Below are 14,307 nucleotides of genomic sequence, written 5' to 3'. Positions count from 1 at the left end.
AGGCTGGCCTCGAACTCACAGGAATCTGCCTGCCTCTGCCTCCTGAGTGCTGGGATTAAAGGCATGCGCCACCACGCCTGGCTAACCCTAGCACTCTGGAGGGCCTGGCAGGAGGATTGTGACTTTAAGGCTAGCCTGGGCTATATAGCAAGTCTTTGTCTCAATAAAATAAAATAAAATAAAACGAAGAAAAGAGACAAGATATTTTTCTCTCTCTATTTTGGTGACAAGTGAGATCCTTTGATGGAAACTGGATCTGTAAGGAAAAATAAATAGTAAATAAATGACAGAGCCATTAGCTTAATAATCAAGTCCTTGTGACCTATCTCAGCAGCTTTCTGCTTCTACAATCTTACCTGTGAGGGTTGAACATCTAAATGCTTTTTGCAAAAAAGGAAATTATTTTAAAGTTCAAATCCCTTCTATTGGCTTCTTCCTTCCTTCTTTCATTCCTTCCTTCTTTTCTTTTCTTCTTATTTTCTTCTTTCTCTTTTCTCCTTCTTTCCACTCTTCTCATTTTCTTATTCTTTCTCCTCCTCCTTTCTCTGTCTTCACAGCTCTATTTTTTTGTTTGCTTTTTCAGAGTTTCATACTGTTTCACCCCAAGGCCATGACACTGTTTATGAAGTCCTAGAGCATCTCCTGGGCTCAGCCAGTGTCAACATCTTCCCTGTTAAGTCTATTCTCTGAGAGACCCCAGCAGCTAAGATGGAACCCCCCACTCCCCCAGAGGTTGGCTGTGGTGTTGAGTTTGACCATAGCCATTGTCCCAAAGGAACCTTTTACTTTTGTTGTCTCATTATTGCCTGAAGAAAATGCCGAGGGAGAGGTTGGTTCTCTAAGATTTAGGAAAGAAAATTCTGGAAGCATCTTTCTCTAAGAGGAGCCAGCTTTGCCACTTTCATTGGGTGACCTTTCACTCAGGACCAAGAAAGACACGTTAACCACCTCTTTCCTTTCATAGGGACTAGTGGCTGAGCCTCAAAGCCTAGGAGGACTCAATGGACCCACATAGTACTTTCCATACTGTTTTAGAGTGGCACTTCTCTGGGATCTACACCTACAAGGTCTGTCTCTAAATCCATCCTACCACAGAACCTTCTGGAAATCCCCTTGCCCATGGCAGTGGGAACTTTGGGCTGCCCCATCCCACCTGACCTCCATATCACTTCTTTTGGTTGGCCCAAACCTCTATTGGTTTGAATGCTATGCAAACAGCCTGTGCTCTGCACTCTTTCTCCAGGTTGTATAATGCAGCAGCTTTCAGGATGCACCTTACCTGAAGTAGACAACCCTCATCTGTTCCACGGACACCACAAGGCACAGACTGATAACTCACTTATGCAAATAAGGTGCCACCGTACATGAACTCACAAAAATGAAGGCAGGAAAACACTTGGCTATGTGGGCCCAAATCAGATCAGAAAAAGCAGGCCCATGAACATATTGAATACACTAGACCACAAGTAATATGATTCCCTCAGTGGGCTCCCATAAAAAGGCAGGCCTGCTACCACTGAGGTACAGCAGCACCCACCAGCCTGCCGCTGGACCATCTGGTATGTGCATCATAGGATCAATAGGCGATGAACTCCTAATTCTGTCCCTGGACTTCAACTCTGAATATCTCTTTGATCCCTATGACCATTGTCTTCGGAGAGAGCTGTTACTCTCCACTAGAGATGGCGCTGACACTTAGAGAACATGCCTCTAACACCGGGATTCCAACTGGCACAGGCTAGACTAGAGATTGTCAGTTTAACTGAAGAACCAGCATCTTCTTAGCCACCATGCTGACATGATCACATGACACATCAACCATCAGACATCTCCTACAAACACCCCCACCATCCCCAGCAAGTTCAAGAAGAGGGAAACTAAGGCTCTTAAGAGCTGTGGTACTACTTCCTGGAGGTCAGGGTGGTTTAATAGTAGGTCCTCCAATGATCCTTGAATAGTCAGTCATCAGGAGCTCCAGAAAAGATACTGCACTCTCACTGGACTCATTTCACAGGGTTTGGGTGTTTATTTTAAGCATCGATTCCCAGTCCAGTTTCAGGTGACTACAATCATCACCTGTCCACTCCCATGGATGATAGAGGGCTAAGGGGCAGGCCGAAAATTCTCCCTTGGCTCATGCTCCCTTGCCTCAACCATCACGCCTTAAGGATTCACTGATGATGACCAAGAGCTACTTCCTCCTCCAGTGACTTGCCGTCAGCCCGAGGAGAATTGCTTTTTACACACTGTCATATGCACAGAGGATGCAATGGAAGTGAGGAGTGGGAGAGAGACCACATGCATTCCCAAGAACCATGCACAGCATGGCCTTGGAACAGGCTGGAGGACACTGGTGTGAGTGGAAACAGTCCCCTGGAGTTGGGGACACAGTAGGGGAGCTAAGCTACCATAGAGATGGTGAGAAGGGTGAGCATCTTTCTGAGTTGTGAGAAAAGATCTGAGATGGGAACAAATATCTACCTGACTCCTCCTACTTCTTCCTCTTCAGGACTAGGGCAGCCATAGCAGGTGAGGGGACAAGGTGGGAGGTAGAAGCTTTGCTCTCATGGTTCTAATAAAAGGTCTCCAGAGGGGGCTGGGGAGATGGCTCAGAGGTTAAAAGCACTGTCTGTTTTTCCAAAGGTCCTGAGTTCAATTCCCAGCAGCCACATGGTGCCCTCTTCTGGTGTGCAGGTGCGCATGTGGGTAGGATACTGTACATCTTAAAAATAAATCTTAAATAAATCTTAGGGAAAAAACAAAAAGGTCTCCAGAAATGCCTACAAGAGTCCTGACAGCCCATGAACTTTCCCTGAGAGATTTCCTTTTCTTGAGAAAAGGGACAACAAAGTTATCCCCCTACCTTCCGGACCGTGGGCCTGGGGTCCAGTTTACAAGGCTTCAGCGATGAAGTAAGCAGCTCCCAGGGCCCCCAGAGCCACAGCAACAGTTCCGAGAGTTTGAAGCACGTGAGTAACGGGGAGTGCAGTGTTTCCTTGAAGGTTTTCTACAAAGCAAAGCAGAGAGGGGGTTTGGGAAGAAAGACTTTAGTGTCTGTGTAGTGGAGGAGACAGTAGACCTTACAGGGTCCCCTCCTGATCTTCCTCCTAAAGGAATACATTGCCCCGGCTCCCTTCCAACACAGCTTTCGACAGGACCCCAGAGGCCTGAAGGTTGGTTAGCCTGTGGCTGATGCCTAGAGGGGTAACAGGGTACGAGGGTTGTCCAGATCATGATGTGCCAGGCTTTGGACCAGATAGCTCCCCACTCAATGTCCTCTTTAAGCTTCACAATAACTCTCTGAGGTGTTTTTTTTTTAGAGATTTTTAGATATCAGGAAATAATACATTAGTTACACTCTCTCCAAAGACCAGGTGGCAAATGAGTGAATTAGCAAATGCAAGGAAGCCATTCAGAAAATGCAGTCTCTAGTTTGTTAGAAGTTCGTATCACACATTAATGCCCATTTTGAGTCCTCTGTGAAGGAAAAGACTGCAGAATCAGGGGTTCACATGGGAAAAGAAATGAAAACTGTGTATCTTGCCTTGGCCATGGGGTCCTTGCCTCTTTCCCTCGCTTTCCTAAGCCTGAACCATGTTTTGCCTTTTCCTACAGCTTAGAATGCCCCCACCTTTCCATCTTAAGGCACAGAGGGATCCAAGGATACTTTTGGAGTTGGCTCACACACTGGGCACACAATGTTATGGACCCTGGCATGGTCTTGCCTTACTCCGAAACTGCCAGAAGCCCTCCTGTACCATGCCACCTGCTTTGTGCATAGGCTATCTTGGCTCTTTTCTCGGGATGAGCACATCAGAAGGTGAAGATCTTGTTCAGGTGCCCCTCACAGCACACCTAGCTTCCTACAAGAGTAGGATTTGAATTTTCACCACAGAGCCACCTGACAGCAGATGAATGGACAGACATACTGTGTGGATGTGTGGTGGGAAGACTCTTCCGGGATGGGACTCACTAGATGGTACCTCTGACTCTAGGCAAGCTCTCCTCCTCAGATTGGCCCTGTATCTTTCCTCTCTCTCTCTCTCTCTCTCCTTTCTCCTCTCTCTCTCTCTCTCTCTCTCTCTCTGTTAATTCTGAAAGAGAGGGAGCTGGAAAGGATAGCAGAAGAGGAGACTAGGACAGTGGGCTATGCTCCTGATGTAGTATATAAGACCTCCAAATGGAAGGACCTCTTCCAGGGGGGTTTCTGAAGTCCTGAGTGCAAGTGCGGCTGCTCATTTGGGAGCGTCTCCAGTCTGTTCTTAACATGGACAGGGACCTTCTCATGAGAGATAGTGGCTAGATGATGTTTCTTCTGGTGACTTTGGGGAAGAGGAGCAACAGGGCAGAGACTGGGTGATGCAATGATGAAGGAAAGGGCCGCCACTAATGGATCAGCCTGGAAGACATGGCCCTTGTGGAGACTCCTGGTAACAACGTGGCATACTCTAAGTGGGGGCAGGTTTTGCTATTAGCAGAAGGGGCCTATGAGTTATGATCAGGTTTATCAATGAGTTCCAGGCATAATTACTACGCAGTTTAATAGTAGATGTTCCCTGTGTACGGCATGGGTCAAAGAAATAAGTGAATGGCCAGCCAATGTGTGATCCCAAAGTTCCCGAGTGACATGCTGTTTACAGTGGGCTAGGTGGAAGGGTGCTCTCAGGATCGAGGGCTTCTGTGAGGAGGCGGGGAGGAGAAAAGGTACCACCAGAGCCTTCCCCACCAAAGCAGATGCATTGGTTACTTAAAGGGGGGAAGGCTTTGCTTCTGAAAGGCCCATGCTTTTTGGAGGAACTTACATATGATTGATAACAAGATCTCAGGAAAAGAGCCTGGCTCTGGGAACTCTACACCCAAGGCTTTAGCCCTCCCGCCCACTAGGGAACCTGTAGAAGGTGAGGAGGTTTGGGAATTCTCTCCCTGGTATGGCTTGGCAGTCCTGAGGCAGGAGGACATCGGAGATGCGGCTGTGGCACAGCCCCAGACGACGCCAGCAAGTGGAGCTGCCAGGGCAGGCTGCACAGGAGCAGGAGGGTGGAGTCACATAGGTCAGAGGCACTGCTGGATAGAGAAGGAGAGAGGTGAGGGCTGCGCCTGGCTCCTGGGGGTAGGACACAAAGACAAGGCAGCTGCAGGGTTGCCAAGGGAAACCCTGGGCTTTTTAAAGACATTGTCAAAGATGTGAGATTGAACGAACTACTTAAGGTGGCAGCTAGCTCTTCTGCAGCGACACCCCTTCTCAAACACAAGGGGAGACTAGCCGATTGGAGGAGTAAGTGCATTATCGACCGGTGTTACCTGGAAAGAATGAATGAAAAGATGCCCGCTTACGCGGGACGGCGCTTCTCGTCATTATCATGACTAATTGTTGTAATCCTGTGACATGGAATACTGCTGGTTTCGTTTTTTAGATAAGGAATCTGAGGCTCAAAGACTGTACAGTGAGAACAGTATAGAAGTGGATCTCGGCTCAAGAGCTCTCACTCAAGTCAGAGAAAATCATTGGCACAGAACTGGTAGAAAGTGATGCAAGTAAGCAATGGCCCAGCCCATGAGAGGCTACGCTGAGGATCCTTGGACTCAGTGCTGCCATGTTCCATTTATGTAGTGGGCACCAGCTCACCCAGGAGACAAATGTCACACTGGTTCATTCTTTCAGAAATGCTTCCCTATCACTCCCATTTCTGTGCTCTTCTGGGACCTGACTCGGTGAATTGGGAGATGGTTCCCTTTGTTTCTGGGCAAGCTGGGTTTTGGTGGCTAATTCTCACTAGGTTTGACAAGGGCTTTTTTTCCTAAGCTCCATGAAGCTGGTTGGTTGGTCAGTCAGCAAGCTTGGTGCACTTCCAAGAAAAAAATGCTTTTCTTGGGAAGGTGGAAAGCAGGGATTCTACAAACAATACTTTTATTTCCAGTTTAAAAAGTTGACATTGCAGCAAGGTGGTGGCGGCGCACGTTTTTAATCCCAGCGCTCGGGAGGCAGAGGCAGGGGGATCTCTGTGAGTTCGAGGCCAGCCTGGTCTACAAAGCAAGTCCTGGACAGCCAGGGCTACAAGAGAAACCTTGTCTCAAATCCGAAAAACAACAGCAAAAAAAAAAAAAAAAGTTGACATTGAGATACAATCCTGTCCTTAAAGTTATTGTTCATGTGTCTCTAGTATGTATCTAAAGCTGTGTGACCGTCACCACTATGCAGCTTTGGGACACTTCCATCTCCTGAAAAAGAAACCTCACTCCTTCATTAGACACCTCCATTTCTCTCTTTTCTCCCTGGCAATGGATAAATCTGTTCTGAGCATTTTGCATAAATGAAATCATATATATGCTAACTCTTGGGGGACTTGGCTTTTAGTCACACTAACTTTTTAAGGTTCATCTCATCTGTGTTGTAGCAGATCTCAATGGGCTATGTCTTTATTTCCTGGCACGTAGTCTTTCAGTGTATTCTGGTATTTTATACCATGTTGCCTTTTGCATGAGTCCCCTCATCACTGGTGGATACTGGGTTGTCTCCAGCTTTTAGTTATTTTGAACAGCGCTGTTAGGGCATTCATTTATAGGCTTTTGCATGGGTGCCTGGAAAACATGGCCCATATCTATACTCAGAAATGATAAATTGCCATTTTTGCTGAGAAACTTCCAGATTGTTTCCTACAGCAGCCACCCCACTGTACATCCCTAGTAACAGTGTATTTTCTAAATTCTAAATCTCTTTCATTTTTTTGTTTTTGGTTTTTTTGATTTTTTGGTTTTTCAAGACAAGGTTTCTCTGTGTAGCCTTGGCTGTCTGGACTCACTTTGTAGACCAGGCTGGCCTTGAACTTAAATTCTAAATCTCAAACCTCCAACTTGTTGTCATTTTGTTTTCTCTAATGACAGTCACCCTAATAGAGGACTGGTATTGTCTTGAGCCATACTATTTTGCATTAAAAAGCTTTGGTTTTTTTGTTGTTGTTTGGTGTGTGTGTGTGTGTGTTTTTTTTTTTTTTTTCTTCCAGACAGGGTTTCAAGACAGGGACTTGGCTGTCCTAGACTCACTCTGTAGTCCAGGCTGTCCTTGAACTCACAAAGATCCATCTGCCTCTGCCTCCCTGCAGGGTTATCAGATACAATTAACTTAGAGTGGAGGCTAGGCGTGGGAAGAACGGATAATGGTCAGTGCTCAGTTTGGTTCGCTGTTTCCATTAGCCTTAGCAGTCCGAACTTCCCAACTCCACTTGGGTCTCCTTGATACTGCCCAAAGTTTTGTCTCTCACTGGCTATCTAAGATGATGGAGATCATTTTTTGACAGTCAGACAGCTGTTTAATTTTAGACAGAGCTGATGGCTACAAAATGGTTTTTTTACTTTCATTTTTGGTTTGTTTTATACACTGAACAGATCCTTTTCTAGTATCTTCTTCGGTGGGAAAGGATGACAATTTAGCAGACAGAAGGGATGTGGGTTTGGAATACATACTAACAATTATAACATTATTTGTGGTTTATCTGAAGTTAGGATTAGGCCAGGAATCCTGTACTTGATCCTTTCTGTGGGGCCAAGGTCAGACCTCTTGGGATATCATGGAAACAAACAAACAAATCCCTACATCTTCCATCTGACAAACAAAACCCCCCAAATTGTCTCAAAAACTCATACAGTCACCCTGACCCCATCAGCCTAGACTTCTTCTTCTTCTTCTTCTTCTTCTTCTTCTTCTTCTTCTTCTTCTTCTTCTTCTTCTTCTTCTTCTTTCTTCCTCCTCCTCCTCCTCTTCTCTTCCTCTTCTTCTTCCTCCTCTTCTTCTTTTTTCTTCTTTTTTGTTTTGGTTTTGGTTTTTTGAGACAGGGTCTCTCTGTGTTAGCTTTGGCTGTCCTGGACTCGCTTTGTAGACCAGGCTGTCCTAGAACTCACAGTGATCCACCTGCCTCCGCCTCCCGCGTGCTGGGATTAAAGGCGTGTGCCACCACGGCCAGGCTAGACTATCTTCTTTGAAGTAGTCAGGCCTCTCATGAGAATAGCCAGATAAAAAGTAGCCATATAAGGTATAAGACTGCCTCTCCTCTCCTAGACTCTATTTGTCCTTAATTTCTGAACAGTTGCTAACTGACTCCCAATGAGATAGTCTCCCCACCGAGCCATAAATGTTAGTATGTATGTATCCATGGCTGTTTCCAGTGAGACCTGGGGTGGTACGGAATGACAAAACCCAGGAATCCTGGTACCACTCCCATCCCCCACCGCACTTCATAAACATGGCCGGATATAGCTCCCGCTGGTTGTATACCCACACTATACAAGACCCCAACCCTGGCTCTGGGACTCTTATCCTCAAGAAGTCTAGAACTGCTTCAGCAGGAAGTGTGCCCACCTGCTTTCCTGGATGGCGAAGTTGATTTGGGTTCGGTCTCTGAAGATACCAGGCACGGATATGAGGGACGGGTTTCTACAGGGAGCAGAGCCTGTTGTGTAGAATGTTGTGGTATAGGTTCAGGGTTAACTTGCTGTGGTGGGGTGGACTCCTGGCAAGGTGGTGAGACGGGCTCCGGGCATGCCGGCGGGGTTTCTGAGCTGGGCTGCTGTGAGGAGTCAGAGCTAGCCTGCGGGGACGTGGACTCCCTGCGGCGCCTGGACTCAGCCTTTTTCTTTTTGACCTTCTTCATGATGGTCCTGCTAGAGTCCCACCGGGCAGCTACATGGAGCTATGCGTTTCCTGGTTCCCTCCCTAGGGAGGCCGTCACCCTTGTGGGTATGTCTCTGGTCTTTGACTACAGAAAGGTCCCGCAGACAAGAGTCACACATACCTTCTGTGAGGTCACAAAAGGCGCGCTGGCCCCTGTAGCTAGGGCTCTGGCGCAGTCTTCCCGGTGCCATCTTTGCCATTCCAGGACTTGAACAGACAGGGGGCAGCAGGTGCCCCATCCGTCCTTCCATAGCCTGGTTAAGACAGCCTCTGGGCCTCTGACAAGTGGATCCCCATGATTCTGTGACCAGAGTACCTGTTTCGGGCACCTTTCTTCTGCGTGTTCCTGGGTCCGTGTGAGCTACCTTTGCTTTGAAGGCATCCTGAATGGGATTCTCAGCTCTGTTCCTGGTTTCCTTGTGTCTATCCCCAAACACAAGCATTTATGGTTAGCATATATTTAGTAAGTTTTAAGGAAACGTTCCCGAAGATTTGACTAATTTTATGCTTTACTTCCCACGTCCCACTGCCTTTCGTGTGTGTGTGTGTGTGTGTGGTGTGTGTGTGTGTGTGTGTGTGTGTGTGTGTGTGTGTGTGGTGTGTGTGTCTGAGCTTTTATAAGAATTTTTGAATTTGGCCAAGATTTTAAGCCAGTTCTCAGAAAACTGAGAAATAATTTCTCAAACTCACTACATTGATGCAACAGACTTATTACCACCCAAAACACGTTGGGTCAAATGGACTATGACTCTTTAAACTTAACAATGTGACTTTCCTTTTAGGATCGAAGTGTGAAAAGCATTTTTGAAAACATAGCCTAAATGTCACACACATCGCAATAGAAAAACGTGCCTCTCAGCAAGAGACAGAACTTCCTCCATGAGCTAGGTAAGCTGTGTAGGGAATTACACCTGCCCTACCTAGAGTCCTGGAGCTGGGGGAGGGGGTGAGGCAGTGTGGTAAGGGATTGAGGGATAAGGTTAGGGGAGAACAGGCTGGGTGTGGTGGTACTCGCCTTAAATCTCAGCACTGGGGAGGCCAAGGCAGGTGGATCGCTGTGAGTTCAAGGCCAGCCTGGTCTACAAAGCGAGTCCAGGACAGCCAAAGCTACACAGAAAAACCCTGTCTTGAAAAACCAAGCCAAACAAACAAACAAGCAAAAAAGGTTAGGGGAGAGCTAGTGAGCCAGAAACACGTCTTCCCCCCAAAGCCAGACCAGATGTCAATAGTGAAGTGAGAGGTTGTAGTTTCAGGCTTCTAGAGCCAGCAAAGGTTTTACCTATTTTTTTTATCATCATCATCATTATTATTTATTTATAATTTTTGCCAAAAAGGATATTGAGGTTCAGAGAAGTTAAATTACATAAATACATCCCTCAGGACTAAGTTCCAGTTAAGGGTTCTTTTTCTTTATGACTCCAGTAAGCAACAAGGAATCAGGTTATATGGGCTTTTAAATTGAAAAAAAAAATTAAAGTTTCTTGCATGAGGCGATGGGAGAAAGCTATTGAGAATTGGAAGCAAAGCTCAGATCAGGTGCCTCGGGTTCTGTCTGGTTGGTTTGGAGGAAGGAGGTCCAGAGGGCAGGTGACTCTAAGAGATGCTGGCAGTTTTCTGAGGTCAAGAGAGATAGACCTGTCGAAGGGATGCTATTTAGAATCAGAGAGGCTGGAGCTCCGAACAGTGTTCATCTTCCCTAATTTGCCTTTTCTGCCATTGATAGACTTTGACTGAGGAGCTTAACCTGGTTTCAGTAAGTTTCTCAGTCTCAGCCCTGATTGACACTGTGGGCTAGAAGTCTCCCCAGGCAGGCTGTTCTGTGCGCTCTAAGAAGCTTTGCAGCCTCTCTGGCCTTGACTGGCCAGCACGCCAGCATAGTAACTAAGAAGATTTCCAGATGTGGCTAAATATGCCAGGAGCTTTGAGAAAGTGTTAACATCGTTCCTTGTTGAAAGCAACTGGTTTAAAATGAGTCCAGTGGGGGGGGGGCAGGGACATATTATGGGTAGAATTTCCTAATAGCCATTTCACCCAAAGAGAGGCAACAGGGCACAGGACACACAAGCTTGTGTTCCTGGGAGACAGAGGGCAGAATGCAGGCTGAGGGGCATTACTATCATTAAGGAGAAAATACGTGGCTCAGAAGCCGGGGAGAAGTCCTCGTGGGAGTTCCCTGCCAAGAACCTGCCTCCTCTACTCTGCAGCCATAGTTCACTTAACTTTAGGATTACTTCTAGATTTGTCTTAACGTTCATTCCCCACCCCCTAGGTCTGAGCAAGCGGAGCCAGTAGATTTTATGCAAGCTGCCTGAATTGAAAGAGAGTGAGCAAGGGACCGTCTAGGCGGAGTTGGGGAGCTTTTCTTACTAAGAGGCGGTCGCCAAAGATGGACTAGGATTTTTGTAGTCCCCGAGGAGGGTCACAATTGGAAGGGGCCCGTTAGTGTGTGTGTGTGTGTGGGTTCTTAGCCAGGAGCTCTAGCCGTGTGAAGCTATAATCAGCTACTTAGAGGAATGAGTCTAAAAGGCTGGAGGATAGACAGTGCCAATAGCATGCCCCATCAATCCCCGCAAGATTCTGGCCTTTCAGTGTGTTCTGGACACTAATGTGAGTGTGTCACCGTCTATCCTGAAGCTAGCCTCTTTGTGCTGAATTGGCATCAAGCATTCCTTCGTCTGGGAGGGGAAAGGGTCTGACAAGAGGGAGCATGCTACAGTCACTAGCTGAAAGGGGTAGAGCCTCTGCAATGGTGCATTGAGGCACCTGTGCTCAGAACACCCTTCTGGTTTCTTTCTACGCTGTCCCTGGAAGAGGCTTCTGGAAACAGTGCTGGAAGCTCATGTAGTGAGAGAGCATACTGTCCAAGGACCCTGGGCCACAAATCAGCCCCCAGGCCACACAGGATGAGTATGAGAGAGAGAGAGAGAGAGAGAGAGAGAGAGAGAGAGAGAGAGAGAGAGAGAGAGAGAGAGAGAGCACATCCTAGAGGGATCTGCAGTAGTAGACCAGTTAGCCAACCCTTGAAACCCCCAACCTTAGAGAGCTGCTGTGAAGACTGGAGGTGAAAGTCCTTAGCTCAGTGACTGGCTCACAATAGGCTTAAAAAAAAAAAAGTCCTTTTTAATCCCCAGGAGGAGTGACAGACTAGGGCGTTTGGAAAGGAGGTGGTGGGTCATCATAAGTCCTTCAATGTCCCATCAAGATGGTATAAAAGTATGATTTCTCCTAAGCTGTGGGGCAGGTCAAATGGGTGGGAGAGGTAACCCTCCCGGTTAATTCACTTTCAGATTGACCCAACCCGCACATCTTGGGGGAAAGGACGCTGATTCGTTACCGTTCAAATTGTGCGGTGCTGGAAGCGCCAACACCCGGGGCTGTGAGGTCAGGGATTTGCCCACTTTTCAGGGGAACAACAGTCCCCGCCTCCACCCTCGGGCCCCTCACCATCCGTCTGGGTCTGGCGATCCATTAGGGGGACCATGTGCGCTTGGCTGGCAGCGCGCTGGACGTCCAGGACCCCCTGGGGGCGGCTGGGACAGAACACTGCTGTGTGCACCTCGACCTCTGGGTTCTCTGAAGCGAAGACGCTGCATAGCAGGTCCTCCAGACGGCGGCGCGACTCGGCCTCCTCACCCGGCCGCGGCTGCACCAGGATCCCGACGAGCGCGGCTGGCGGGCGGCGGTCCTGGAAGCGCACCTTCTGCAGGAGCAGTTGAAGCCGCGGCAGCTGCGTGCCCAGCGCGGACGCGTGGCACAGCACCAGGAGCAGCTGCTTGCCGGGCTCCGAGTGGAGCTCGGCGATCTCAGCCACCTCGCAAGCGGGCAAGTCCTTTTCCTTAAGACCTGAGAGCTTCGGTTCCTCGGGCTTCTCCGGCTTCTCCGCCCAGCGCTTGGACTTGGCGGCCGGGGCTTCGGGGTTGTCTTCCAAGCTGTCGCCGGGGCGCTTGAGTCCCCGCCTGCCATTGCTAGAACTACTTTCGCAGTCTGTTTGGGTGTTGTAGGCAGGCGCAGAGTTCGGATCCTTTGGAGGCTGACCCGGAAAGTTCTGCAGGGTCGTGTAACTCTCCTCCTGCTTTAAGAACTCTCTTATTAGCAGCACCTGACCGCGGCCAGAGATAGATTCATTCAGGGTCCCTGGCTGCGTCTCGACCTTCTTCTTTGGGGCCCTTGAGGACTGTTCCCCAGGCCTCTGTTCCATGTCGGTCCGGCTCCCTTGTCCCAATGGGCTGGGGCCTCCGTTAGCTAAAGGAAAAACTGCCTTTCCCCAGAGCATGTCACAATACCCTCGGCCTTACGGGCTCCTGCCACCCACAGCCAAGGGCCTCTACTCCACTACTCCTTGGGAATCTTCCAACATAGGGAAATTGATGTTGGGATTACACATGGTGTGCGCGCGCAAGTGTGTGTTGATTTCAAAAGGAACATCTTCCCAGACCGTCGGTAGACCCCCTTACTTGCTAAAACCTCCAAGAAAAATTAAGACATTTTCAAAACAGTGGGCCAGATGTGGTCTGCATATAACACAACTAGAGACTGGGATAATTTGTGCCTTTTACTGATTTTCTTTAAAAACAACAACAACAACAACAAACAAAACAAAAACAACCTTGTAGCCTAGTTGGTAGTGGCCACACGCCTTTAATCCCAGCACTCCAAAGGCAGAGGCCATGAGTTTGAGGCCAGCCGGGTCTACAGAGTGAGTTCCAAAACAGCCAGGGCTACAAAGAGAAACCATGTCTCAAAAACAACAACAACAACAAACAAACAAAACAAACAAACAAACAAAAACAAAAAACAACAAAAAAGCCTTGAAAAAATTAATTTTTTAAAAAATATAAAAATAATGTGAAGGCAAGCTGATAAACAGAAAATCCTGAGCTGAAATCTCACTAAAAATTTCAAAGCCCTCAAGGTTGAGGGAAATTCTGTCAGAGCCAGAATGGCCTGTCTTGGCAGAGCCAGATTGAATAGTGATGAGGTCTGTTCCCACCCTGGTTTTCAGCCTTTGGCCAAAGAGACTCAACTGCCTTCCAGCCAGACTGTCAGTGAGTACACTTCCAACCCCCTTCAGTTTAACTGAGCAAATCTGAATGGTACCACCAGCAAGTCCCTGGCTGGCCTTCTGGGAGCTGGTTGAAAGAGTGGCACAGTCCTGAGAGGGGAGGCTGAAATTAGCATGGGCAGCAAGGAGCCTTACCCAGGTTTTGACCTGTGCTTTCTAATCCAACTTCTATGAAAAGGTTCTAAATTGGGGAGGATCACCTAGGGGCAGAGGTCTTAGATTGTCCAGATGGAACTGCTTTGTCCCCTCCACAGCTGAGCATTAGGTCAAATTTTTTTTTAATCTTTTGCTTGTTTTTCTATTTTCTTTTTAAAAAATATTATGTATACAATGCTCTGCCTGCATGTACACCTGCATGCCAGAAGAGGGCACCAGATCTCATTATAGATGGTTGTGAGCCACCATGTGGTTGCTGGGAATTGAACTCAGGACCTCTGGAAGAGCAGTCAGTGCTCTTAACCTCTGAGCCATCTCTCCAGCCCCATCAGGTTAACTTCAATTAGACTGTCAGAGGTTTCTTGCACAGATCTGTCCTGGGGCGGCATCCTGCATCAGCCCATGATGCACAGAAGCTAAGTGT

The 14,307-nt window shown here is 47.9% G+C and overlaps 2 protein-coding genes across 19 annotated transcripts in view; one reads left to right on the top strand and one right to left on the bottom strand.

Annotated features, from left to right (window-relative positions):
* Positions 1 to 14,307, top strand: part of GPR55 (G protein-coupled receptor 55) — a 107,854-nt gene that overhangs the window by 23,462 nt on the left and 70,085 nt on the right. For 2 of the 16 annotated variants that reach the window (XR_014778647.1, XM_084779209.1), the window contains exons 1-2: positions 263 to 2,355; positions 9,448 to 9,553. The exons of 1 other annotated variant lie outside the window; for it this stretch is intronic. The gene's annotated coding sequence lies outside the window, so the exon portion shown is untranslated. Of the gene's footprint in view, positions 1 to 262; positions 2,853 to 8,834; positions 9,129 to 9,447; positions 9,554 to 11,796; positions 12,101 to 14,307 lie in introns of those variants that run through there. 13 more of the 16 variants (XR_014778650.1, XR_014778651.1, XR_014778652.1 and 10 more) reach the window with 13 other exon arrangements.
* Positions 203 to 14,034, bottom strand: SPATA3 (spermatogenesis associated 3). 3 transcript variants are annotated; one of them, XM_084779217.1, is made up of 4 exons: positions 8,354 to 8,769; positions 4,890 to 5,061; positions 2,864 to 3,007; positions 203 to 256 (listed from the first exon to the last, which is right to left on the bottom strand). In XM_084779217.1, the coding sequence occupies exons 1-3, from the start codon at positions 8,643 to 8,645 to the stop codon at positions 2,902 to 2,904; spliced, it is 570 nt and encodes a 189-aa protein (XP_084635343.1). In that variant the 5' UTR covers positions 8,646 to 8,769; the 3' UTR covers positions 203 to 256; positions 2,864 to 2,901. The 3 variants fall into 3 exon arrangements, with proteins under 3 accessions (XP_084635343.1, XP_084635342.1, XP_084635341.1); XM_084779216.1 differs by having other exon boundaries at positions 4,890 to 5,064; positions 8,354 to 8,766; XM_084779215.1 differs by lacking the exons at positions 4,890 to 5,061; positions 8,354 to 8,769 and adding an exon at positions 12,110 to 14,034.

Source organism: Acomys minous, assembly GCF_964271855.1.
Source record: "Acomys minous genome assembly, chromosome: 4".
Classification (NCBI taxonomy): domain Eukaryota; kingdom Metazoa; phylum Chordata; class Mammalia; order Rodentia; family Muridae; genus Acomys; species Acomys minous.
Note: the sequence above shows the minus strand (reverse complement) of the source record. Positions and strands in the feature narration are given on the sequence as shown.